General features: G+C 43.1%; 1 protein-coding gene and 1 long non-coding RNA gene across 8 annotated transcripts in view; one reads left to right on the forward strand and one right to left on the reverse strand.

Moving 5' to 3' along the window:
- Positions 1–1711: 1711 nt before the first annotated feature.
- LOC144367868 (uncharacterized) lies at positions 1712–6319 on the reverse strand. The gene is made up of 2 exons (XR_013427421.1): positions 5908–6319; positions 1712–2035 (listed from the first exon to the last, which is right to left on the reverse strand). It is a non-coding gene; the product is annotated as an uncharacterized LOC144367868 (long non-coding RNA).
- Vps13d (vacuolar protein sorting 13 homolog D) overlaps positions 6120–25983 on the forward strand; it is a 242682-nt gene continuing 222818 nt past the window's right edge. For 5 of the 7 annotated variants that reach the window (XM_078025306.1, XM_078025307.1, XM_078025308.1 and 2 more), the window contains exons 1-5: positions 6121–6228; positions 9810–9980; positions 16728–16805; positions 18129–18319; positions 18418–18498. In XM_078025306.1, the coding sequence (XP_077881432.1) occupies positions 9884–9980; positions 16728–16805; positions 18129–18319; positions 18418–18498 (447 nt within the window). In that variant the 5' untranslated portion in view covers positions 6121–6228; positions 9810–9883. Of the gene's footprint in view, positions 6229–9809; positions 9981–16727; positions 16806–18128; positions 18320–18417; positions 18499–25983 lie in introns of all 7 variants that reach the window. The other 2 variants (XM_078025311.1, XM_078025312.1) reach the window with 1 other exon arrangement.

The raw sequence follows: 25983 nt of genomic DNA on the forward strand, positions 1-25983 counted from the left end.
TGTGTGCATATGTACATATATTTTTTCAGTAGTAATTTTTTTGTATATATATATATATATATTTTTTTTTGCTCAGGATCTCTGAACTACATTTCCACCCCTCACTAGTATTTTTATACTGATTACATGTTAAAATGATAATATATTGGATATATTAGTTAAATAAACATATTAATATTAATTTCACCCGTTTCTTTTCTCTCTTTGACTTGGCCACTAGAAATTTTAGGTTATATTTGTGGCTTGTATTTTTTTTTGGTGGGGCGGGTACCAGGGATTGAACTCAGGGGCACTCTGGCACTGAGCCACATCCCCAGCCCTATTTTTTTTTTTTTTTTGTATTTTATTTAGAGACAAGGTCTCATTGAGTTGCTTAGCACTTCATTTTTGCTGAGGCTGGCTTTGAACTCACGATCCTCCTGCCTCAGCCTCCCCAGCCACTAGGATTATAGGCGTGTACCACCATTCCTGGCTTACATTCAATTTCTATCGAATGGCACTGCTCTGGAGGATTAAAAACCTTCAAGATCTCATTAAATCAATTCATAATTAAGACTGTATCTCCCTTACCCCGGGGATTTCTACCTCCCTTCACCCCTGTGGGGCTTCTTGTGGTAATTAGCTCCTTCTCAAATGCCGTATAGGTTGTGTAATCTGGTACAGTTATTGCTTATCCTCTGCACTTCCTGCTAGAACACAAATTCCTGCAGGGGAGAGCTCTGTCTATTTTGCTCAGTGATGTAGCCCCCAGGGTGCTTGAACAGTGCCAGGCATCTAGTAGGTGCTTACTGTATGGGGAATGAATGAATGAATGAACGCAGGCCCAGGAAGCATGCAGTGTCCCCAGTGGCCAGATATTCAGCTGTTCTAGAGAAGTCCCCTCCCCCACAGATTTTTCACTTGTCATCTCCATCTTCTTAAATGTGTAGATGAATGAGGACGGGTGTGGTTAGCTATTACTAATTGAAGATTCTTTGGCTCAATTTGGATAGAAATCATGAAAAGGCAACATGTCGCTCCCTTAAGTGTTGGCAGCTCTGAGCTTTGAGAGCCAGCAGCTCTCAGCTTCTAGAGTTAGCAGCTCTCCTTGCTTCTCTCCTAGCAGCCAGAGTCACAGCTACCCACACTAGAACTTCTAGTAGGTGAAGCTAGCAGCTCGCCATGGCTCTTTGCTGTTCTCCAGCTGCTAGACATCCTAGCAGGCTTCAGTGTCAACACCTCTTAGTGTTGTCCTGCTCTACTTGAGATAGAACTCATGAATAGAAGCCGGGCATGGTGGTGCACGCCTGTGGTCCCAGCAGCTCGGGAGGCTGAGGCAGGAGGATCTCAAATTCAAAGCCAGCCTCAGCAACTTGGTGAGGCCCTATCTCAAAATAAAAAGATAAAAAGGGCTGGGGTTTGGTTCACTGGTTTAGCGCTCCTGGGTTCAATCCTGGTACCAAAAAGGGGCAGGGGAAGGAATCATGAATAGGGGCTGGGTGTGGTGGCATGCACCTCTCATCCCAGTTATTTAGAGGCTGAGGAAGGTAGATTGCAAGTTCAAGGACAGCAGGGGCAACTTAGCAAAACATTGTCAAAAAAAAAAAAGAAAAGAAAAGAAAGACTAGGGATATAGCTCGGTGGTAGAATGCTTGCCTTGCATGCGTAAAGTTCTGGATTTGATTCTGAGTATCCTAATCCCCTCAAAAAAGAAAAATCACAAATAGGCAAATTAAAACCACCCCACAGAGGCTTTATTAGGACTCATGCTGCAGCTCAAGGGGAAGCGGCGCACACACCGACGTGGTAAATAAGAAGGGTGCCAGCTACACCAAAAGGCGAGAGCACACAGGTGCCTGGTGGCCACCAGCTAACTACAGACTCCCTGTTAAGTCACTAGGGACTCCTCTGGGCCAGAGTGGGGTCAGCTGAAGTGGCTGCAGAGAGTTGGGGTCGTCTGGGATGCACCCCTGGCTTGCTGCGGCCAAGCGTCCTGGAGCAGTCGCGGGCGTCTGAGGCCATCACGGCCAGCCGCAAGGCACCTGGGCAGCAGCAGCTGTCAAAATTAGAAGACAATTAAAAAGCATATCTTGGGGGGACTATCAGGCCCTTTTCTTCTGTCTACAACCTAAGCATAAAAATGGAAAGTTCGCCCTGGGTCTTCCTCTGTAGGCTCCCATGTCACATAAAACCACGACCAGTGAAGCCATGCTCTTCTCTTATTGACCTATCTTTCATTATACGGGTGTCCGCCATGACCCTTTATGATGGGAAAGGAAGGGGATCATGCCCCCTCCCTGCACCCAAGCTTCCACTGCCTTCTTCCCCTTCACTGGCTTTAAATCCAGGTTCCCACGACCCATGCCTGGGGTTTGATAATCTGCTCTAATGACTCACAGTACTTGGGAGACGCTTCAAGGATGGAAGAGGTGTATACGTGCCCTCTCAGGGGAGGCCACCCCCCACTTCCTGGAAGCTCTCTGAACCTTTAGAGTTTTTTGTGGAGATTTTGTAACCTAGGCACAATTGACTAAATCAGTGGCCATGTGGTGGTGATTCTACTCCATCTCGGTCATGGGGTAGGTGTGTGTGCGTGTGTGGGTGTATTAGTTTTCACCCTTGCAGAACACAGCCTGTGCCCTGCTCTGAGTTGCTCCCTGCTGTACAGAGGAGCAGCTCTCAGACTGTGCCAGCCCCGAGTCTGTCCACTTTATAAAGCAGCAAGTTGCCTCAAGGGACTCCATTTTGAAGGCAAGTGCTAAGGTAGGATGACTGGGTAACTTGTCTGGATAACTAGGTAACTTGTCTGGATAACAGATGTTGGACCTACAGCATTTATGGAGAAGAATAATCCCGTTGCATAGCAAAAAAACTGATAATTATGTCCATAAAAACTGTCCCTTACCAAATTAAATCAGAGGCACATGCATGCACAGGCATGTCAAACTCCTATCAAACCCATATCGGAGAATCTGGGCCCACAGGCTTATCAGGCACACAGACCACAGAATGACACAACCCCGTCACCTGAAATCCACAGGAAGGGCACCTAAGGCAGTGGCATGGCTGCACCCTAACCCATCTGGGCAGACCCCTGGTGAACCTGCCCCAGATTGACAGGGATGAACTTCCAGCTGTTCCTGGGGTTTCATTCCCAGCTCCATCTCCTGACTTGATGTGGCCCACTCACAAATTCCCTGCCATCCAGACAAAAAATGTTAGGTGTGTGAGGGGATGGATTCAAAATGCTCATTGCCTGATTTAATTATTTATACTGTAAACACATATTGAAACACTGAGACTGAGGATGTAGCTCAGAGGTAAAGAGCTTGCCTAACCTGAATGAGGCCCTAGGTTCCACTCCCAGCTGTCAAACAAAACAAAACCCCAAACAAACAAATATAACAGAAGCCGCTGTCCCCTTAGCTACAGACAAGACCTGGATCCCCCAGAACAGCTTAAACTTTTGCTTTAACATCACTGCTCAGGATAACAGCCCGATGCAGGAAGCTCTGAGGTCCTGTTAGTGAGCGCCATGCTTTCAGAAGAGGCCTAGATTGCCTATGGTCTTTCTGGATGACCTTGGTCCTCAGATTCCCCTTCTGTACAATGAGGGCTTCAAGCCAGTGCTACATTTCCAAACCAACCACCTGTAGACTCAACAGAGGTTCTGATTCAGGTCTTCTCACGGAGGCCTTCCCTGGCCACACACCAAAGATTGTACAACCTGGGGCTGGGAATGTAGCTCAGTGTAGAGGACTTGTTTTGCCTCTGTAAGGCCCTGGTTCAATCCTCAGCACTGCAAAAAATAAAATAAAATCGTATACTCCTTCCTGTCTTGCTTCATGGCTTTAAGATAAAAATTACAGGGGATGTGGCTGAGTGGTCAAATGCTTTTCTAGCAGGTGCAAGGTCCTGAGTTCAATCCTCAACAACATGAAAATAAATAAATAAAAGACCCAAGCTGAAACTATGGCTCCAGCTCTAAAAATAAATAAAATAAATAAATAAAGAAAGAATGAAAGAAACCCAAGAGGTCATTGCTTTGGACAAGGCTCCCACACTGGGTCCCAACAGACCAGATTAAAAATGAAAATGGAGTCACCCAGGCTGAAGTTCTATATGACCAAACCCAAGAAAGCTGGAAAATGAGAGAAAAGTCAAGTTTCTTAAACAGGCCAATCCTTATGACCATGAATTTTCCTCTACTGTGATTGTTATATGCTTTAATCCTTACAAAAATCATCTAAGATGATCTGAGGTTAACCAATTGGTTATTTCCCTTTTTTATGTCTCCACCTTACAAAAATAACTTTGAAATGACCAGTCTACATTTTGTTCTTTGTTTTCTGCCTTTTCAGCTTGCTTCTGTCAATAAAAACCAACCTCTTCCGCTCTGCTTTTCAGAACACTTACTCTATTCTATGGAATGAAGTGTTGCCCTATTCTAGAATTGAAAATAAAGCCAGTTAAGTTCTTGAAACAGATCTTTCTATTGTACTTTTGTCCTTGGACCCAGGATTATTTTCTCTGAAGAGTCTATCTTCTGGTTTATCTGTATTTTACATTGATTCTCTCCTGCTCTGCTGATATGTAAGCTCCCTAAAGGCAAGGATTTTAAAAAATTACCTTTTAAAAGCATTATCTTCATTGAGAAATAATCTTCATAAAACACAATTTACCAATTTCAAGTACACACTTAAATGAATTGTGACAACTGTGACCAAAACAATCAAGAGACAGAATCGTTCCATTACTGCTTTCTTTTGAGATGGGGTCTGGCTATGTTGCCCAGGCTAGCTTTTAACCCCTGGGCTCAAGGGATCTTCCTCCCTCAGCCTCCCAAATAGCTGAGTAGCTGGGACTACAGACAGGCACCATCTTGCCTGGCCACGCCTGCTTTTTTTTTTTTTTTTTTGAGATCTGGGAATCAAACTCAGGGCATCACACGTTAGGCAAGCACTTTACCAATGAACTACACCAACAGCTCCCTGGCTTGCTTCCCAGGTACAACCCTGTGTCTGTGCTGCTGTCAGGATTTTGAGGTTCTTCAGCTCTGCCAATGGAGACTGAGGTTTTATTTGACATTAATGGATCTCATCTCCCAGGAACCCCCGCCTTGTTTAGAGGCGGTCAGCCCAGTCACCCTCATTAGCTTAGGATTACCCAGGTTGATAATTATGGTGAGCACATTATTGCAGTCTTGCCATCCTGTGCCCTGCATCTTCTGACTTTATATGAGCCCAAGCGTCGCGTCTCTCTTGCTCTTCTTGTGATTGTGCTAGAGTGAAGTGTTCCTTCGTTCATTCATAACACGTTGATTGATGCTTTTCTGTGCTAGGCAATCAGTGTCTAGGTGCTGAATAAACTTTTTTTTTTTTTTTTTAAATAGACACAGTATCTTTATTTTGATTATTTATTTTTATGTGGTGCTAGGGAACGAACTTAGTGCCTCACACATGCAAGGCAAGTGCTCTGCCACTGAGCCACAATCCCAGCCCTGGATAAACGTTTTTGAAAAAAGATAAAACCTCTGCTTTCCAGGAACTCTCAGGGTGGGGGAAAATAACATATGTATGGACAAATACATAAAATAATCTCAGGTAGCATTAGGTTCTACGAAGAAAACACAACAGGGTAAGATGTGGAAACTAGGTCAAGTTACGATAGGAAATGAAACCTGCTGGGTTAGAATGGGCCAGGGAAAAAGCGGCCCAGATAGGAAGAAAGACCAAATCCAGCAGAATCTTGGCGTTATCTGGTGAGGAGGTGGGTTTTAATGAAGTATAACCGAGAAGTTTTTAAGTAGGCGTGGGCTGAATTATAGACCCCTGTAGCTGCTGAGTGGAGACCCCATTGCATGGGCCAGATGGAAGGTCATTGGTCCCTTTCCTGTGTATGCAAGGCGCTGTTGAAGGGTTCCAATACCGTCAGAAGCAGAGTCATTCCGGGCCCTGCCTTTCCCGGAACTCAATTTCCGCGCCTGTAAAACGGGGACCTCGGGAATGTTCAGCGTCAGCCCCAGAAAAGCACGGCGAGCCCGCAGGAGCCCGCAGGAGCCCGCAGCCCTGCAGGAGCAGCTGCTGGCGTCAGGGGGCGCCTCCTCGATGGCTCGGCGCTCGGCTGGCCAGGCGCCGGCGCGTCGCCGCTCGATTGGTCGGGTCGAGCGCTGTTGGCCTGCGCCATTGAGGAGCCGCGGAGAGGAAGCGCCGCGCAGTGCCGGGCGGGTGGGCGCCGGGACACAGACAGGTAGGGGCTGAGCGAGGCCGCGCCGGGCGGCGGGCAGGGCCGGGGTCGCGGGCCGGCGTCCACCCACGGCCGGCGTTCCGGCTCCGCACAGCGCTCGGGGCCCGGGCCAGCCTCGCGGGGTGAGGACCCCGGCCGCCGGCCCTCGGCGCCGCAGCCCGGACCCCGGCTCCCGTTCCCGCCCGGCGGGACCCCACGCCCGAGGCCCCGCGGCGCCGCAGGCCGGGCAGGCTGAGCCCCCGGGCCCGCGGCGCCCGTGTCCCGCGGGGTCCGGCCCCCGCCTCCCGGCGCCCTTCCCGGGTCCCCGCAGCCCGGCGCCCGCGACCGCGGGTGTCAGTTCGCGCCTCCGCCGAGCCGTGGGCTTCACGTGCGAGCCCCGCCGAGGCCCCGGCCCGGGGCGCCCGTCAGTTCCCCGGAGCGCACGACCCCCTCCGCCCACCCTGGGCCCTCGGGGCGGCCCCGGGGCGTCCTGACCCCTGTCCCCGGGGCCGCGCCCCTCCTCCAGGCAGGGGACCCTGGGGTCATTTCCTCTAGGCTGCATCTGCGAGGTGGGGTCTGTCCCCTGGCTAGAGGCCTGAGGGGCCACCGGCCTGACCCCCGCCCCCGTGCGTCCCCCTGTCTCGGCGCTCCCTGGCGGCAGCAGCGCTCAGCCCCGGCCGCCTCGCGGAGGGACGCCGGGTCCGGTTGCCAGTCCTTCCTATTCCCGGGTCTGGTCGCCTCTCAGGGGAGGGGCCTGCCTCAAGGTCATGTCCTGCTGTCTGCCCGCGGGTGGACTGAGCCCCGATCCCCAGTGCCACCTGCCCCTTGGGGTAGGGGAAGCCAGGTGGGGGTTAATGCCAGGCAGCTGCCTAGAAGCCCTGGTGGACCAGAGTATAAACACTGTGGGATTCTGGCCAGTCTGACCGCCTTTCCTGAAACTAGATTCCTTAAGGGAATCCTTGAAGTGGCCACAAGCCCGGACTAGATGCTTAGACAAGGCTAATGGATGCTTTCTGGCGTGGGCCTCAGTTTACAGACTAGGGTGTCTTACAGCTTGTCTTTTTAATCTGTGCTTTGCGTTCTTCCTCCAGGGTAAGTAGGGTAGGGCCTAATTTTGTGAACCAAGTGACAGTGGTTTCCTTTTATTTAGAGAGCATTTGGAGTTGGCACTTAGGGAGAGTTAGCATTTAGGGCTGGAATTAATGGCAATAACAACAAAAATGAAGAGTACTCCAACTTTGGCTCCTTGCCCAAATGTATTTGGAGCTCAAATAGTAAGACTAGACAAGTCAGTTTCACTTTTTGTTTTCACAGATTCACCTGTACAAAATTCCAATAGAGAAATGTTAGATTGCTGAACTTTTTTTTTTTTTTTTTTTTTTTTTGTGGGTACTAGAGTTGAACCAGGGGCACTCAACTACTGAGCCACATCCCCAGCCATTTTTATTTTTTATTTTGACACAGGGTCTTACTAAGTTGCTGAGGGCCTTATTAAATTGCTGAAGCTGGCTTTGAACTTGTGTGCTCCTGCCTCAGTCTTCGAAGCCTCTGGGATTACAGGCATGTGCTGCTGTATTCCACCTGCTGAACATTTTTTACTTTTAAAAATTTGTTCTTGGGGCTGGGATTATGGCTCAGCGGTAGAGCATTCACTTTCTTAGTGCGAGACCCTGGTTTCCATTCTCAGCACCACATAAAAATAAATAAGTGAAATAAAGTTATTGTGTCTAACTACAACTTAAAAATAAATATTTAAAAAAATTTGTTCTTGTAGAATTTTTCGATCTTAAGATGGCCTGCATTCTCCCTTGAATGTGTTTCTGCTTTTCTATAAACTTTTCAATAAATTGCTCTGTGCCTCTTAACAAAATAAAAACAAAATTTGTTCTTGTAATTTCTTCTTTAATACCCAGTAATTCCTAGCAGATTGCTAGTTGTATGTAACTGTAACCTTAAAAAGTAACTTTGGAAAGAAATTAGGTAATTGTTTTACCAAATGCTTTTTAAAAAACTTATTGTTGAGGACTGGGGTTGTGGCTCAGCAGTAGAGTGCTTTTCTGGCATGTGTGAGTCCCTGGGTTCAATCCTCAGCACCACATGTAAATAAACAAAGTAAAACATTCATTGGCAACTAAAAAATATTTAAAAAAAAACAACTTATTGTTGACAAACAAAAGTCAGTCTTACTGGAGAGGGAGTTAACTCTTAGGAGGGCTTATTCTGGGTCTTTGTTCTGGGTCAGCCTTTCCCTTGGGGTGAGTATATCTTCTGGCCCTAGGATGAATCACTAGGGGTGGGGCACAGTGCTTGGAAAGAATCCTGAAAGTAGGCTGGCTCCAAGTGGGATGCATGCTGTAGAGAATCTGGAGTGTGAACAAGGTGGCTGGGGAGTTCAGAGCAAGATTTGCAGCCCATGGTTGTAGATGGGATCTGTGAACTGAGCGATCTGAGAACCCATTTAAATTTTTGTGTCTCAGTTTTCCTCCTGTTAACTTTTTGTGTTAAAATCAAGTATATTTGTAATGCTGATAAATACCAGTAATATGCAGTATTACTTCAGTACTGAATCTTGGTACTGTAGCTGCAACCAGAGGATTTCTGGTGTTTGTCATTATTGACTAAGATAATCCATTGTGTCAGCAGCATCTGGTGCCCAGGTACCAGTCAAGCAGTCACAGTGCATTTAAGATTAGTGATAAAGCACTGTCTAATCTCTCCTATTTATATGATTTTATGAATGATCTTCAAGAATATGTGAGCACAATTTAATTATGGTAGTTTTAACGAGGATCTTTGCAGAATATGAATTTCATTTATACAATCTCCCAGGGCATTTTTGCCTTAATCTGGATTAAGGTTTCTCAGCATTGGCTCTGTTGACATTTGGGCTGAATAATTCTTGCTGTGAGGGGTGGTTTTGTGATTGTAGGATGTTTAGCAGCTTCTGTGGTCTCTATCATAGAGACTGGTAGCAGGCTCTGAAGGCATGATAATCAAATATGTCCTCAAGCTTGACATGATGATGCATGCCTGTAATCCTAACTACCTTGGGAGGCTGAGGAAAGAGGATTGCAAGTTTGAGTCCAGTCTTGGCTTTTTTTGCAAAGCCCTAAGCAACTTTGCAAAACCCTTTCTCAAAGTAAAAAACAACAACAACAACAAAACCCCAAAAAACCAAACAAACAAGAAGGGATCTAGCTAGTGGTAAAGTACCCCTGGGTTCAGTTCCCAATAATGAACAAATGAAAAATCCCGCACATCTTAAGATATTGCCAGATCCCAGCCATATGAGAACCTCTGATTAGGGCAATCTAATTAATCTCAAGGTGGCTCCTCCAAAAGCCAGCAGGTCACTGAGCAGTTACATTGCAAAGATACACAGCTTTGAACTGTGGAAAGTTAAGTAAATTTACAAGAATGGCTGTCCTTGTGGCTGCACCTGTGCCTGACAGGGAACCTAGAGCTTTCCCACCTGGTCCCCATCACTTTGAGCTGTGCTTTGGATTCATGCACATTCAGGGAAGTCAAATAAGGAATCAGCTTAGAAAATCATCCATTGTTTTTTCTTTGTTGATTTCCTTTTTTTTTTCTTTTTTCTTTCGCAGATTCTTCCGTAACCATGAGAGAAAGAGAAAGTATGATCCATGATTTTTAAGCACTTTTTCCTGAGGACATAGTCATGTTGGAAGGTCTGGTAGCCTGGGTTCTCAATACCTATTTGGGGAAATATGTCAATAACCTGAACACTGATCAGCTCTCAGTTGCGCTTCTCAAAGGTGAGTACTGTGTTTTTTTGTTTGGTAAAGTATGGCTTTGCAGATGGCATTTCTGTATATATATATCCTCCCCTCTATATATAGTATTGAGAATAATAAAACCTAATGCTCACATAGCTTTGTACTAAATATGTGTAAAAGAGAATACATTCTCCCATGTGACTGATGATTATTATGGGGTAACTTAAGTATGCTGTATTGATGCAGTTTTAGGGTTTTTTTTTGGGGGGGGAGGTAATGGGGATTGAACTCAGGAGCACTTGACTACTGAGCCACATCCCCAGCCCTATCTTATATTTTATTTAGAGACAGGGTCTCAGTGAGTTGCTTAGCATCTTTCTTTAGCCAAGGCTGGCTTTGAACTCGTGATCCTCTTGCCTCAGTCCCCCAAGCTGTTGGGATTATGGGCGTGCACCCCAATTAGGGTTTAGGGTTTCATTAAAATTTTTAAAAAGACAAACTATACTACTAGTGACTGAGCTTCATTTAGTTATATTTTTAGCTTTGTGAGGCTACAAGTAGTGATAGTGGCATTGACTTTGGCTTTAAGTACAGTTTTGTCACTTCTAAGCTATATGAACAATAACTAATATTGAAATAGCTAATAATGAAATTCTGTGCCTTAGTTTCTTGAGAAAAGAAGATGATATACCTCTACAAGGTTGCTTTAAGGATCCGTGAAGTAAGATTGAAATCTCTTGGCCTCCTGCCATGTAGCAGACACCTACTGAAGTGTTAGAATATGCTACTGTGAGACTTGCCTTGCTTAGTAGCCTGGCACCTAAAGCTTGAGGCATTTTAGCCTTTACTGGCCTATATTAGTAAATGCAGTCTTGTCATTTGGTGTGGGGAATTAGAAGGCAGCATTTTCTTCTTTTCATTGTTTTAATTTAAATTCTCTTTGCCCAACTTGAGATGGAACCCTTTAATATATGTAGAGAAAGAAGGTAAAGTCAGTCTTCAAGGATGCAGAATCAGAGAAGGTGGAAAGGTCTTAAACAGCAATGGAGACCCAGCTTCCTGGGGGTTTGTTTTGGCCAGTGGACAAGGACAGGCTAGTAGAGATAGCAGAGATCAGGTCTTTGCAGAGTCTGAGAGGATATCAATGCTTTCCCTGTTCCCAAAAAGTGTTGCTTTCCAAGAATTGTTATTATTATTTTTGGTATTGGGCACTAATCTCAGGTTTGCTTTACCACTGAGTTGTATCCCAGTCCTTTTTAAAATTTTTATTTTGAGACAGGGTCTTGCTAAATTGCTGGGGCCTCATTGAGTTGCTAAGGCTGGCCTTGAATTTGTGGTCCCCCTGCCTCAAGCTTCCTGAGTGCTGGGATTACAGATGTGTTCCATCATGCCTGACACTTTCTAAGAATTTCTGGTCCTTTTAGTCCAAGCAAATGATGTGGCAGAAGATTGTGGGAGCTATCACAGTTGTTCCTCCCCACATCTCCTCTTCGTTGGAAACAGAAGTGGATTTCTCCTGTTCTCCTGTCTTTAGAAGGAAGCTGCCAAGAGGAAAGTGAGGATGATTTAAAGGGCAGTACAGTGTCAGGTGCAGTGTCAGGTACACCTCTTGGGTCACTTACTGAAGTTTGCAGAAACACTGTGAAGCTAACTAAGTTGTATGAGGTACAGGTAGGAGACCTAGAAAGAGAACTGCAGACCAAACCTTGCTAATAAAAGAGCTGATTTTCTTGGGGCTGGGGTGTGGCTCAGAGGAAGAGCGCTCACCTAGCATGTGTGAGGCACTGGGTTTGATCCTCAGCACCACATAAATATAAAATAAAGATATTGTGTCCACCTATAACTAAAAAAATAAATATTAAAAAAAAAGAGCTGATTTTCTCGAGGGATGTGGTAAGAGTGTTTTTGCTGAAGGAATTAACAACTAGAAGCTTAAACAGGGTCTGATTTGTCCCACCCAGAGTCAGTGTTCAGGACAGATTAGTAATTTTGGCATTTTTAGATAGAACATATCTGTATGCATTGTTCTGGTGCCCTAAGCTGCTTTTCTATTCTTATTTCCTTTTTTAAAAATACTATCCTTGGGGCTGGAGTTGTGGCTCAGTGGTAGAACACTTGCCTAGCATGTGTGAGGCACTGGGTTTGATTCTCAGCATTGCATGTAAATAAATAAATAAATAAATAAATAAAATATCCATCAACAACTAATAAAATATTTAAGTTAGCCAATCCCAAATAACCAAGTGCCAAATGTTTTCTTTGATATGAGGAGGGTGATTTATAGTGGGGTAGGGAGGGGGAGCATGGGAGAAATAGATGAACTCTAGATAGGGCAGAGGGGTTGGAGGGGAAGGTAGGGGGCATGAGGTTAGAAATGATGGTGGAACATGATGATCCTTATTATCCAAAGTACATGTATGAAGACACAAATTGGTGCAAATATACTTTGAGTACAACCAGAGATATAAAAAATTGTGCTCTATATGTGTAATAAGAATTATAATGCATTCCACTGTCATATATAAATAAAAAAATATATATTAAAAAATATTATTCTTGGGCTGGGGGTCTAGTTTGGTGGTGGAGTGCTTACCTACTGTGCATGAGGCCCTTGGTTCTGTCCTAAGCGCTGTGTGCGCGTGCACATCCACACACAAAATTATTGTCTATGGCTTTTATGATCCTGTGGTATCTGAGGAATCTGTGTCTTTGTAGAATAGAAAAACAGAAAAATGTTTTTTCTTTCATAACAGTTGTTAGAATGATACCCCATTCTCCCATAATGCTTGGTCAGAAAAATCTTGGGAGTATCACAGTGTCCTGAGAGAATGTCTTTGTAAAGCAATTGACACTGTTTGTTGATCTTGATTATTCAGCTGAGCAGTCTTTGGGGTGCAGGGGATTAGAGAGGAATGGGAATGTTATTTTGATCTGTCTTTATATATTTGCTATTCTGTATGTATTTAGCGGTGCAAAGGAGACCAAAACTAGAGGTTAATAATAGGAGCTTTTCTGAGGCTGAACCATTCACCAGTGACTTAGGCAAATTATATTTAACTTCTGCATGCTTTAGTATCCTTTCTGTAATTTGGAGATGATATTAACTATCTCATAGGGTTCTGAGGACCAAGTAAATTAATGGGTCCAAGAGCTTGGAGCTGTTCTTGGCATATAGTGGGCTCTTAGCTAGAGGTAGGTATTGTCATCATCAGTCCTCACGACCACCAACGTGATTGGCTGGTGGATTGGACTTAAGATCGTGCATACATGCTAAAGGGAATGAAAATGCAAAGCAACCACTGAATGACATGTAGAGACAGCCCTTGTATTAAGAGGTCATTCATGGGGCTGAGGCTGGAGCTCAGTGGTAGAGCACTTGCCTAGCATGTGCGAGGCACTGAGTTCAATGCTTGGCACCACATAAAAATGAATAAATAAAATAAAGGTATAAGAATATATTGTATCTGTTTAAAAAAAAAAAGAGTTTCCTTGTTCACTCATTCATCAGACATTAAGTGAGCACCTGCCATGGGCAAGGCTCTGGGCTGTGGACTGATATGAAAAGGGGATCCTAAGAGCTCAGGCTCAGGCTCCAAACTTTGGTTTTACCCATGTACAAGCTGTCTTTGACTGTGAGCAGGGTCCAGAGGCCCCTCTTCCCCCACTCCCCTGCCACCTGAGGTCAGGCAGAGCTCTATGAACTCTGGTGGTACCACTTCTAGATCTGAGATTTCTAAGCAAATTGCTTGTCCTTTAAGCCTCATTTTTCTCACCTCAGAAATTGGAAAATTAATTTAGGTTGAACATCTGTAATCTGAAATGTTCCAAAATTCAAAATGCTGATGTGATGCTCAAAAAGTTTCTGATTTCAGAGCATTTTGGAGTAAAGTCTCTGCAGATATTCCAGAATCCAAAAGACTCTGAAATCTGAAACACTTCTGGTCTGAGCATTATGGGTAAGGGATATTCAATTCACAGTATTTCCTTGCATTATTACGAAGATTAAATAAGATGATGCAAGGGCTTGAGGTGTAGCTCAGTGGTAGAGTGCTTGCCTAGTATGCGTGAGGCACTGGTTCCACCCCCAGCACTGCAGGGGGAAAAATGAGGGAGATAATGTGAATGAAGTACTTGGCATGTAGTATGATCTCACTTGCTGATAGGTGCTATTATGATGATGCTCCTCCTCCACCTCTGTAGTCCTTGTTCTCAGAGAGGTGCTAGCCTGGTGTGGAGGAAGATCATACAGCACTGCAGGGTGGTCTGTGTTCACTGTCTTACTAGAGGTGGAGGCACACCGCAGTGGACTGAGCAGGGGTGCTTTTCATGCACTCTGTAGGACTGTGGAGTAGCTTTTGGGTGGACTTAGTAGGATTTTGATGGGTGGCCCGGGGTAGGTCACCTCTCTCCAGCTAGAGTGAAGCCTGTGAGCAAGGGCTGAAAACTTCCAGGAAGAGGCTGTCAGCGTCAGGGGAGAGGTCTGAACTTTGGTCTGTGGGCATATCTTCAAATTGGTAACCCTCAATTTCAATTTCCTCTTTTTTTTTTTTTTTTTTTTTTTTATAAGCTCTGGGCCTCTGACTGACCCTTTAAATAATTGGGAACAAAGGAAAGCAATCCAGGAATCAATAGAGATTGCTGAAAAATGTCCAATCTCTAAATTCATCCCAGGTTCAGGGAATAGATTTCTTGCTAATCTGATTTTGAGATTATTATTATTATTATTATTATTATTATTATTTTTTTTTTGTGTGTGTGTGTGTGTGTATGTGTGCGGGGCATTGAACCCAGGGCTTTGAGCATGCTAAGCAAGCATGAGGAATTTTGGGATAAGACATCCATCATCCATGAACATGCCTGTAAATTGCCTGTAAATAAGTGAACAGCTTTATAATTAATTTTTTTTTTCCCTTTGGTATCAGGGATTGAACCCAGGGGTGCTTAATCACTGAGCCACATCCCCAGTTGTTCTTATTATTTTTATTTTGAAGCTACTCCACAGTCCTACAGACTGCATGAAAAGCACCCCTGCTCAGCTCCACTGCGGTGTGCCTCCACCTCTAGTAAGTTGCTGAGGCTGGCCTTGAACTTGTGGTCGTCCTGCCTCAGTTGCTGAGATTACAGGCGGCACTGCTGTGTTCTCCTTACTCCCTGTTTTTGAAAGTACAGAACTCAGACAGATTTGAGTGGCTCAAAAATTGTCTTGTATTGTTCAGTTTTGTAAAATCATGGCTTCTTCCCCAGAGGTCTGGGGCTGAGGATCCTACTTTCTCTCCTTATGTTCCTGGTGGCCGGCACAAGGCCACGTACAGAGTAGGGCTCAGTATGTGTGAATGAATGGAAGGCTTCCATGGCTGGGAGAGTGTGTTAGTTGGCTTTCCGTTACTGTGACGAAATACCTGAGCTAATCAACTTAGAAAGAGGAGAGGTTTATTTGGCTTACGGTTTCAGAGGTTTCAGTCCATGGTTGCTTGGCCCTATTGCCTCTGGGCCTGTGGCCAGGTCGCAGGAGCACCCTGTGGTGGGAAGTACTGTTTACCTCATGGCAGCTGGAAAAAAAACAGGAAGGGGCCCGGCACCAATATCCCCTCAAGGTCATGCCCCCAATGACTTAACTTCTAGTTAGGGCCCGCCACTTAAAGGTTCCATCACCTTCCAATTGCCCCAATGGCTGAGGACCAATGGGTCTTTGGAGGACATTTCAGACTCAAACTATCACAGAGCATGAGATCTAGCTGCTTTCTGGTCTGTAAACTTCTGGGTTTAAGCCATCATGAAGCAGGGACTGAGGAGGCCCTTCAGGGGTTCCTGGTCTTCCTTTGCTTTCTGGCCAGTTGCCCATCCACCTGCAGGTGGTGGTGCAGAGGGTGAGCTCACCGAAGAGGCCTTTCCAGAAGACAGCGAGGACTTCCTTTGATGACCAGTTTCATTGAGCTAATCCATGAGCTTGTGAACATTTTGTGCACTGTGCTTATTTTGGGGGAGGGAGACAAAGGTGGGGACAGCTTGTTAAGATGGCAGATTTCTGGGGCTGGGGCTGGGCTCAGCGGTATAGTGCTCACCTAGCACATGCGAAGTCCTGGGTTCGATCCTCAGCACCACATATAAATGAATTAATTAAATAAAGATTTAAAAAAAAAAGGCAGATTCCTGTGTTTCAGTCTCACAGGTTCTGATCTGGTAGGTGTGGGGATGGGGCCCAGGAGCCTGCCTTTCCTCCTAGGGAGTTGGATATTGATGGTCCTGTGAGAAGTATTAGCCTAAGTTGGGGTCTGCACATAGGCCAGCGGGCCAGATCTGACCTGCTGGCTCAGGATGGCTTTGACGTTTTTTAAGCCCTGTTGAAAAAATAAATAAATAAAATTGGATACAGTATGTGTGCTGTAGTCCCAGCTATGGGGAGACTGAGGCAGGAAGATGGCTTAAGACTAAGAATTTAAGGCCATCCTGGGCAATAATAGTGAGACCCTCGCCCCCACAACAGAAAACCAATACATAAGTAAAAGGAGAATATGTAACATATAGAAAGCCTAAGCTATTTACTGTCTGGCCTGTTATAGAAGAAGTTAGAGCTTTGCCTGAACTCTCCAAGGCTGTTAAGCCTCTAGCTGTCATGTACATGTCAGAGTGGGTGATCAGGAAATTTGTATTACAGATAAAACACATGGGTAGCTGGTAGCATGGCCCTGTCCTAGGTGTAAAACTTTCCCTTTAACCTTCAGTGCTTTGCACATAGTAGGCACCTAGTATTTTTGTTGGATGAATGTTTTATGTTTCTACTTTCAGGTGCTGTTGAATTAGAAAACCTGCCCTTAAAGAAGGATGCCTTGAAAGAACTGGAATTGCCCTTTGAAGTCAAAGCTGGTATGTGGAAGTAAAGAGAGGGAGCAAATTTTGGATCTCAGATAATTTGGAAATGAAAACTGAGAGCCTTGGAGTTTGTCTATTTGAGGAAAAGGAAGGATAGGAAGTGTGAGTTGAACTCAGTCTTGGAGCCTGGTCTCTGAGCCACTGTGTCAGCATTTCCTGGGGCTGGCAGTGGGGAGATCAGGTGATCCCCAGGCCCACAGAGTCAGAATAGCCCACATGTCTAATAAGCACCCCAAGTGGTTCTAATGTTTACTAAGGTGTGAGAACCTCTGTTCCAGATACAGAGGGTTCTTACAGAGGATTCATGATAGATGTTACTGAGAGGTTTTTGAATAAGAGGTGGGCTCTGGAATACTATGCTTAAATTTAATTTTGTATTTGCCATTTTTGGCTTTGTAACCTGGGACATATAAAATTGTATAAAAGTCATCATAAATGTTGAAGATAAGGTAATAGGGTTGGGAGGTAGCTTAGTAGTAGAGCATGTGCAAGGCTCTGGGTTCATCCCCAGAACTCTAAAAAAGAAAGGAAGAAGAAAAATGTCAATGTCAAGGCCATTCTCTTATCTTAATATGACAGGTAGCTTCTTCTTGAGTTCTGTATCTCAGAGGGTAATGATCACACTGATATTGTTTGCTGCTTTCAGAGGCACAGGTGTAGGTGGGCTGTGGGGTCCTCGAGAGAGCCTCTAGTACATGCAGAGGCTCTGTGATTCTTGCAGCCAGGGCTCACCTCTTACAGTTGGAATTAAAGAAAGCTTGTATTCTGAGAGACTTGGCTAGAAATGGAAGGACTTAGGAAACAAGTATCACGAGTTTGTCAGGCCATTTAACTTTCTCTTCAGCTGTAGTTCTCAGGGTTCTTTATTACAGTGGCTGGCTACCTGTGTTTCAGTTAGTGATGGCTCTGTCAAGGTTGGAAAGAGTGTAGGTCTGATAACTTCCAAGGAGTAGTTATCAACCAACTGGTTCATAATTAACAGGAAATGAGTTTTGTGTCCAGGGCTTATATGTGTGCAGTGGTAAGAGATACCCCAAGAAAGTTTCAAGGGGGTCCAGCTGGGGAGAGTTTCCAGAGGAGGGAGGCTGCCTTTGGTGTGGTGTCTCGCTGAGCTTTTTCCAGCTTGCTGCATTTTGCCTGGCTGTTACAGAGCTCAACTTGTTTCACATGTGGAAGAGTCTGCTGCATAATTTTTTAAATTAAAAAATAAATGGCGAAAGTAATCATGCCCTGTAAAGGGAACTAGAAAAAGTCTGAGAAATGGCAGGAATTAAAATTGTGCACAGGCATTTAATGAGTCTTTCCTTCTGCTCCCAGGCTTCATTGGAAAAGTGACTCTTCAGATCCCCTTTTACCGCCCACATGTGGACCCCTGGGTGATCTCTATCTCCAGCCTCCACTTAATTGGAGCCCCTGAGAAAATCCAGGACTTCAACGATGAAAAGGAGAAGCTGCTGGAAAGGGAACGCAAGAAAGCGCTCCTTCAAGCCCTGGAGGAGAAGTGGAAGGCAAGGCAGAGAGCGCTTTGGCTGCAGGGACATTTGTGGGGACACTCCCGAGATGAGCAAGCACTAAACTCTACTAACACTGGTTCTTTCCCTTGCAGAATGAGCGCCAGCAGAAAGGGGAATCCTACTGGTATTCAGTTACTGCCTCAGTTGTTACGAGAATTGTGGAGAACATCGAAGTAAGTCACATTGACTTTTATAAGAGTAAACATGAAAGGGATCTCTCAGGCTTAAATGTGTTTCACTTCTTGGTTGCTTGTTTCTTGTGGGTTTTACCGATGCAGAGTGTGTGGAGGGTTGGCTGCTCAGGTGTGCCTGTCTGCAGGCGGGCCAAAAGGAAAACCTGAAAAGCAGGCCTGTGCTGTGTGCCAGATGTGGGCTTTTCTTCTTCAGCTGCTGCGAGTAGGAGTTCTCATTTAACTTCCATTTCCCTTACTGCACTTTCTTTTTGAGTGGTGGAATCCCACTTACTAAAGAATGCATATCCTCAGAAGCCAGGCTGCTGATGCCTTGATGACTCTGTGGTTTCAGGGCAAATCACACTCTGATCTCAAGTTCCTTCATCTGTGAAATGAGAGAGCTTGATACCTGTGTCTAGTAGATTATATAGCAAATTGTGAGCAGCCCACGAAGTTAGTTAACCTCTCATGCATCTACCTGGTGGCAGTTTGGTGAGTTACAGTGCTAGGGTGATTGGTCATGTTTTCTACTATAGTTACATTTTTTTTTAAAGGGGGGGGGAGAGAGAGAGAATTTTTTTTTTAATATTTATATTTTAGTTTTCGGCGGACACAACATCTTTGTTTGTATGTGGTGCCGAGGATCGAACCTGGGCTACACGCATGCCAGGCAAGCGCGCTACTGCTTGAGCCACATCCTCAGCCCTGTAGTTACAATTTTGTTTTGTCTTCAGAACTAAATCAGGGTCCATGCTGATTTTCGTGAATATCATGAAAGTTAGCCCATACTTATGACCACCAGGGCTTTCTTGAAATGCCAAGGTGACCCAAGCCAAATGTCTTGAAGGTATGTCATGCTCCCCCCAAAAAACAGAGTCTGGGTAGTTGGTTTCCTAACTTTCCTACTTTGACAAAAAGATTGGTACGCTTGAAGTGACTACTTTGAATTCTGTTTCAGGCAGTTATTTAATATTTATTTTAGCTGTCATTGATTTTTTTTTTTTTTTTTTTTTTGGTACCAGGGATTAAACTCAGGGGCAGTTAACCACTGACTCATATCCCCAGCCCTTTTTTGTATTTTATTTAGAGACAGGGTCTCACTGAGTTGCTTAGGGCTTCTCAAAGTTGCTGAGGCCGACTTTGAACTCGTGATCCTTCTGTCTCACCTTTTTGAGCCACTGGGATTACAGGTATGTGCCACTTCATATGGCTTGTCATTGATTTTTAAAAACTGAATATTTGTTATTTTTGTTTTAGTTTAATTTTTTGTTTTTAAAAATATTTATTATTTAGTAATCGGCGGGTACAGCATCTTTGTTTGTATGTGGTGCTGAGGATCGAACCCAGGCCGCACGCATGCCAGGCGAGCGCGCCACAGCTTGAGCCACATCCCCAGCCCCTAGTTTAATTTTAATAACAGCTTTATTTAGATATCGTTCATACACCAGAAAATGGTTCAGTTTTTTAGCATATTTACGGTGTGCATTGATCACTGCTATGTAGTCTTAGAACATTTTCGTGATCCTCAGAGAATCTCACGTTGAATTGGTAGTCCCTACCAGTTCCTTTCTGCTTTCCTTAGCAACCACTAATCTACTTTCTCCATGGAGTTGCCTCTTGTGGACATTTCATATAAAGAATTTCAACTCATATTGAGTTGATAAATTTATGAGTCTTTGTAGGGGAATGACAGGGAATGTGAGTGGTGGGAACAGGAGGTAAGTTTCTATAAACTGGGCCCCCCTGCTGACCCCCACATACTTTAAAAACTTTTTTTATAGCCTTTCCTTTAAGTATCTTTTATAACTACTGGAACCTTTACTTTGTTATGTATTCTATCGCTTTTTATTTTGAAATCACAGTAATGTTTACAACAAAAAATCTTATCTTTGGGCATAAGTTGCTTAGCGCCTCGCTGTTGCTGAGATGGGCTTTGAACTTGTTATCCTCCTGCCTTAACCTCCTGAGCAGCTGGGATTACAGGCATGCATCACCATGCCCAGCTAAAGTGTTTTATTTTTTAAGCTAATCTTTGCCTCTTTTAAAAATATCATTACACAAATTTCTCATTTCCTGAGTATATCTGAGTATCAGTTAACATAATACAACAACATTACATCTGAAACTTGAACGAAATAGGCTAAGAAAGCTCAATTCCTTTTTGTGGAAAAAGTGGCAAAATGTTTTCATATTCCACGTTGTCAGCCTTCAAACAAATGTGACTTTCCTTATAACCTTCGAAAAATATATTTAAATTTCATCCCAGTGTAAAGAATGACATAAAATCTTTATCACTTATTGATGACAGGTTACTTTTATCCAGTTACAAAACATTAAGAGACATAAGTAAATCCCCAACTAAATTTGTTATTTTTATATAAATCTGAAAGAGCTACTGTTACTAATGATTTCAGTTTGGAGAACACCAGCTTGGTAAAGTGCTAAGTTGCTTAGGGACTTGCTAAGATGCTGAGGCTGGCTTTGAACTCATGATCTTCCTACCTCAACCTCCCAGGCCACTGAGATTATAGGCATGTTCCACCTCACCCAACATCAGATGTAATCTTGTCCTCCAATTATACAAATCTTTTAAAATATAAAGCTTAGAACAGCAACTTAGTGAGACCCTGCCTCTAAATAAAATATAAAAAGGGACTAGGGATGTGGCTCAGTTTAAGCATCTCTGGGTTCAACCCCCCAGTACCAAAACAAAAACAAAACAACAACAAAAAAATCTAATATACAAAAAAGCCAGTAATAATTAGTGTTATAGTGACATAGCTCTCCTTAACATTAGCTTAGTTTTAACTTTTAAAGAATCCATAGTATAGGATAACTGTCATCACGGTTGTGCATAGGTTGGCAGCATTGACAAAAATTAAAGAATAGCTTTATCTATTGTAAGTTCAGGAAACAGTGTTAATTATCAGAAGCAGGCTCACTGTCTAATGTATAAATGTATCATTGGCATAAAACATTTATGTGGTCAAAGCAAATCGATGTAAGCCAGGTTTTTAAATGGTGGTGTGGCTCTTTTTATGTCAGATACATGTATGAAAAAGAGCATTTATTGGTTACCTTGCCTGTATCAAACCTACATAACTTTCATACTTTTACATAACACTTGGACAAAATTTGGACAACACATTTAGTTCTCAGATGTATACATATCTTTAGTCTCACATTTTTAGAGTGTTAATTATAGTGTAATAATTAAGGGTTATTATAATAAATAAGGGTTAATTATTTAACTAGAATTATAAAACAATCATTTAAAAGACTTTAAAATGGTATGAACCCTAATTCCTTTAGTTTCCCTAATAGACCCAAGAAATTATCTTGACAAATAAGAGCAGATCAGTGTTTTAAGAAAACCTTTCTGTTTTAACACATAAGAGAATTAGATTGTGGTTTTGTATCAGTACATTGAAAATTTGACTTTAGGAAAAACCGTTACATATCTTTAATTGACTGTACTAATTATAGCCAACTTAATCACATACACAAACTCTTTTAAGATTTATCTTCCACAAACCTTGTGTAACTTACTTAGATACTCTGCAACTTCTTTACATATGTAGCTTTGTCCTCTCTTTTTTGTCTTGGAATTTAAGATGAAAATCTTATTTTAATCTTTTTTTCATCTAAAAACATTTTCTTTTCCTTACCAAGTATATTTTTGTACCTATAGCTTTCTTATATCTCTTTCCTAGTTGCTAACTGTTTTTAAGTTCACATTTTGAAGAAATCCTTATGAAATTGCTAAATTTAGACATATTCTCTTTAATTAGATGAAATACATTTTTCCAATTCAAGCACAGATTATAAATCCTTTGTATTTTTTGCATATAGAATTACATTGTTAATTAGAATTTTAGCTCTTAGTAACCTTGCTTTTAGTGAAGACCCAGAAACAGTAATCTTAAACTGTTTTTCCATTTATCAACAGTTTGTAAAAACATATGTTGTTTCATAGAATTTAAGAAGGCAAGAATACTTTATTTTATATTTAGCAGTTGATGTTTGAGAATCTTAACTTTGCAAATTAATCAGATATCTCCTCTAACATATAAAGATCAGTCCCATTTATGTTAAATCTAATTTGCCTATTTTTAACTCTTCACCTTAGATTACCCATGAAAACTAATATTTCAGTCTAGTTAACATTGTAAGCTATTTTCTTCCTGCCAAAGAAAAATGCTAAAAACAATGGATATTACATTTCACATTTCAAACATTTTTTAACCGACCAATGCTCTATTGATTGCCCAACTCCTAGGGAAATGTATGGATTAGTAATTATAAAAACATCTTTATTTTTATTTTTTCCAGTCAACTTAAATTGATCATTTTGTTTATTTGTTACTTGATTTAAAAGGCGTCTGGATCCATTTCATTCTTTCTTTTTGTTTTTTAAATATTTATTTTTTAGGTGTAGATGGACACAACACAATGCCTTTATTTTTATGTGGTGCTGAGAATTGAACCTTGGCCCCGCCCATGCTAGGCAAGTGCTTTACCCTTGAGCCACAATCCCAGCCCTGGATCCATTTCTTTTAAATTTAATTTTATGAGCTCTCATTTATCTATAAACCAATTTTGGAACCATGTAAACACTATGTAGACACAATGTACAATATGCAGGAGTGCATAAGTACACATAAAAAAGAGGAAATAAAGATTTATTTTATTTTACTTTTTTGTAGTGTTGAGGATTGAAGCCAGGGCCTCATGTATGCTAAGCAAACACTCTGCCATTGAGCTATATCCTGAGCCAAAGTTTTTTTTTAAAATACATTTAGTTAATTTACTTTTATGTGTACTGAGGATTGAACCCAGTGCCTCACATGTGCTAGGCAAGTGCTCTGCCACTGAGCTACAGCCCCAGCTCCGGAAATAAAGACTTTGTAACTTTTTTTTTTTTTTTTTTAAACCAGAGACAGAAAGCTACAGATGTTTCTTATGCAGACTGTCAAATTTCACCCTTTAGAAGTTACAACAGATCCTGTCCCAGATGCCCTTTATGTGAGTGAGCAGTGGATTATAGACTGGAGACCTGGGACAGGCCTGAGGGCTGAGACAGTTTCTCCCAATCCTGTCTAGACACTGAATTAGCCACTTGTCCATCCATGAGGTAGAGCCACTTCATTCATCACCATTGTTTATCATCATTTTTAGAACTTTCAAAGAGAATGATCTTGTTCCATTTCCAGTGTATTTGAGAGTTAACCCTTGAATAATTGGCCCCTGAATAAAGACAGGATAAACCAGAAGGCTATAAAACAAAACAAAAAACTAGTTAGATAAAACATGACTAATTGGAACAAAAAAAATATTAATTTATATAGGACCAAAGGTGAATTCAGTAGAAAAAACATGAGCTCAATAATGAGATTTTCAAAAAAGGATAGGAAAGGGCTGGGGATATAGCTCAGTTGGTAGAGTGCTTGCCCTGCATGCACAGGGCCCTGGGCTCAATCCCCAGCACCACCAAAAAAAAAAAAAAAAAAAAAAAGACACGGCTGTAATTACTCTAGTACGGGAACACATCAGATTACAGTCAGCCCAGATACTTAATATGTCAGCCCATAAGATTTGGGGAGAGGGTGGACTTCTGGAAGATTCTTGAGAAAAAGAAAACATACACATGGGATCTTTCCACTTTCTTTCCCTGTGCAGTTGTTCCCCATCTGGAGGGAAGAGAAAACCTTGTGGGAAGTGGGGTGTCCCCTGACATTCCCTGGCTTATAGGTGCAGATGTCTTAAGCATCCTTAAAAAGGTCTGGCTCCTGGTGCACCTGGCCTTTCCAGTTCCCGTTCACTCTGTCTGCCTCTTTCTCTAGCATTTTGTGAGGAACTTAGCAGAATCCTAGAGTATAAGCAAAAATACAACAGGGCTGGTGATGTAGCCCAGGTGGTAGAGTGCTTGCCACGTGTACACAAGGTCCTGGGCTCAATCCACAGTAACACACACACACACACACACACACACACACACACAAAGATACACAGTAGCCATTTATGTCCTCAGCAGCTTGGATTTAAAAGTGAAGCTTTTTTTTCCTAGTTTCAAACCAGTTTGGGCAGTTGCTCAATCAGCTTCTAGATGTAGGTCTCAGAGGGGTAGATATCAGGCAGGTGGCTAAGGAGTAAGGACAGTTGCCATTTTCAGCCCAGGAAGCATTGAATAGGGCATCCTGACCCAGAGATGGAGGGTACACTCTTACCTTAGACGTGAATTAGAGTTCCCACTGATTTGAGCCTTGAGTGAGGTCCTATTAGGTTTTGTTGGTGTGAAGAGAAAGATGAGAGGGTGAGATGAAGAGAAAGGGGTCTCTTTATGCTAACAGGCTTTGGGGTTCAGAATCTTGTGCTCACTGGCCTTGGGACTCTACAAAGGTGTTGTCCTTGCCAAGAACCTTTCAATTTCCAATGGGCGAGATTTGTTCTCCAAAAAGATGGAGGGTGAAAGCCTTAATTCTTACCCCTGAGGGCTGCGTGTCTGAGTTCCAATCAAGAGATCTGCAGATTTTTACTAGAGTGTGCTCTAGCCCAAACCCATCCATTACCTCAATTTTTCCTCTAGTCACCAAGAATCTTAGGTGGAGAATGGAGGTCCAGACGGGACTGAGCACAGGAAGCACCCAGAAAGGACAGGGGAACTGATGATGAGCAGGCAGGGAACCCAAGTGTTCCAGGCCAGAGTCTTCTGCAAGACTGAGGCAGCCCAGAGCCCCACCCCTTGCCACCAGGCCAGAAAGATTTCAGACAGTTTACTCAGAGTAACAGACACGAGCTTATTAGAAGGGACAGGAAAGGGGAGAAGGGGATGCTGTCAAGGAGAGAGTGAGTCCTCTTGGAGAGGAGAGGGATAGTGCACCTCTCCTGCTTCTAGTTTTTTTTTTTTTTTTAAAGTCGGGGGAGAGAATATTTTTTAATATTTATTTTTCAGTTTTCAGTGGATACAACATCTTCATTTTATTTTATGTGGTGCTGAGGATCAAACCCAGCGCCCCGCACATGCCAGGCGAGCGCATTACCGCTTGAGCCACATCTCCAGCCCCTCCTTCTAGTTTTATTGGGGGTCCCAGAGGAGTTTCCAGACAGTCTTGCCCAGGTCCATCTCTTGACATTTTTTTTGTTTTTAATATTTATTTTTTAGTTGTAGTTGGACATAATACGTTTATTTATTTATTTTTATGTAGTGCTGAGGATTGAACCTGGGGCCTCACATGTGCTAGGCGAGTGCTCTACTGCTGAGCCACAACCTTAGCCTCCTTATCTCTTGACTTTTGACATTAGACTTTGAAGTTCCCACTGTGCTCGACAACTCTAGGTCACTTTGGCCCTTGCTGACTAGTTCTAATTAGAACCTTTTCTTACAGATTTTATGAGTGGGGGAATTTTCTTTACCTTCTTGAGTTCTGGGTTCTGGTTTGTGTGAGGGTCACAAAAGTCCCCCCTTCAGGCTAACTTGTAATCTTA

Source organism: Ictidomys tridecemlineatus, chromosome 11 (assembly GCF_052094955.1).
Source record: "Ictidomys tridecemlineatus isolate mIctTri1 chromosome 11, mIctTri1.hap1, whole genome shotgun sequence".
Classification (NCBI taxonomy): domain Eukaryota; kingdom Metazoa; phylum Chordata; class Mammalia; order Rodentia; family Sciuridae; genus Ictidomys; species Ictidomys tridecemlineatus.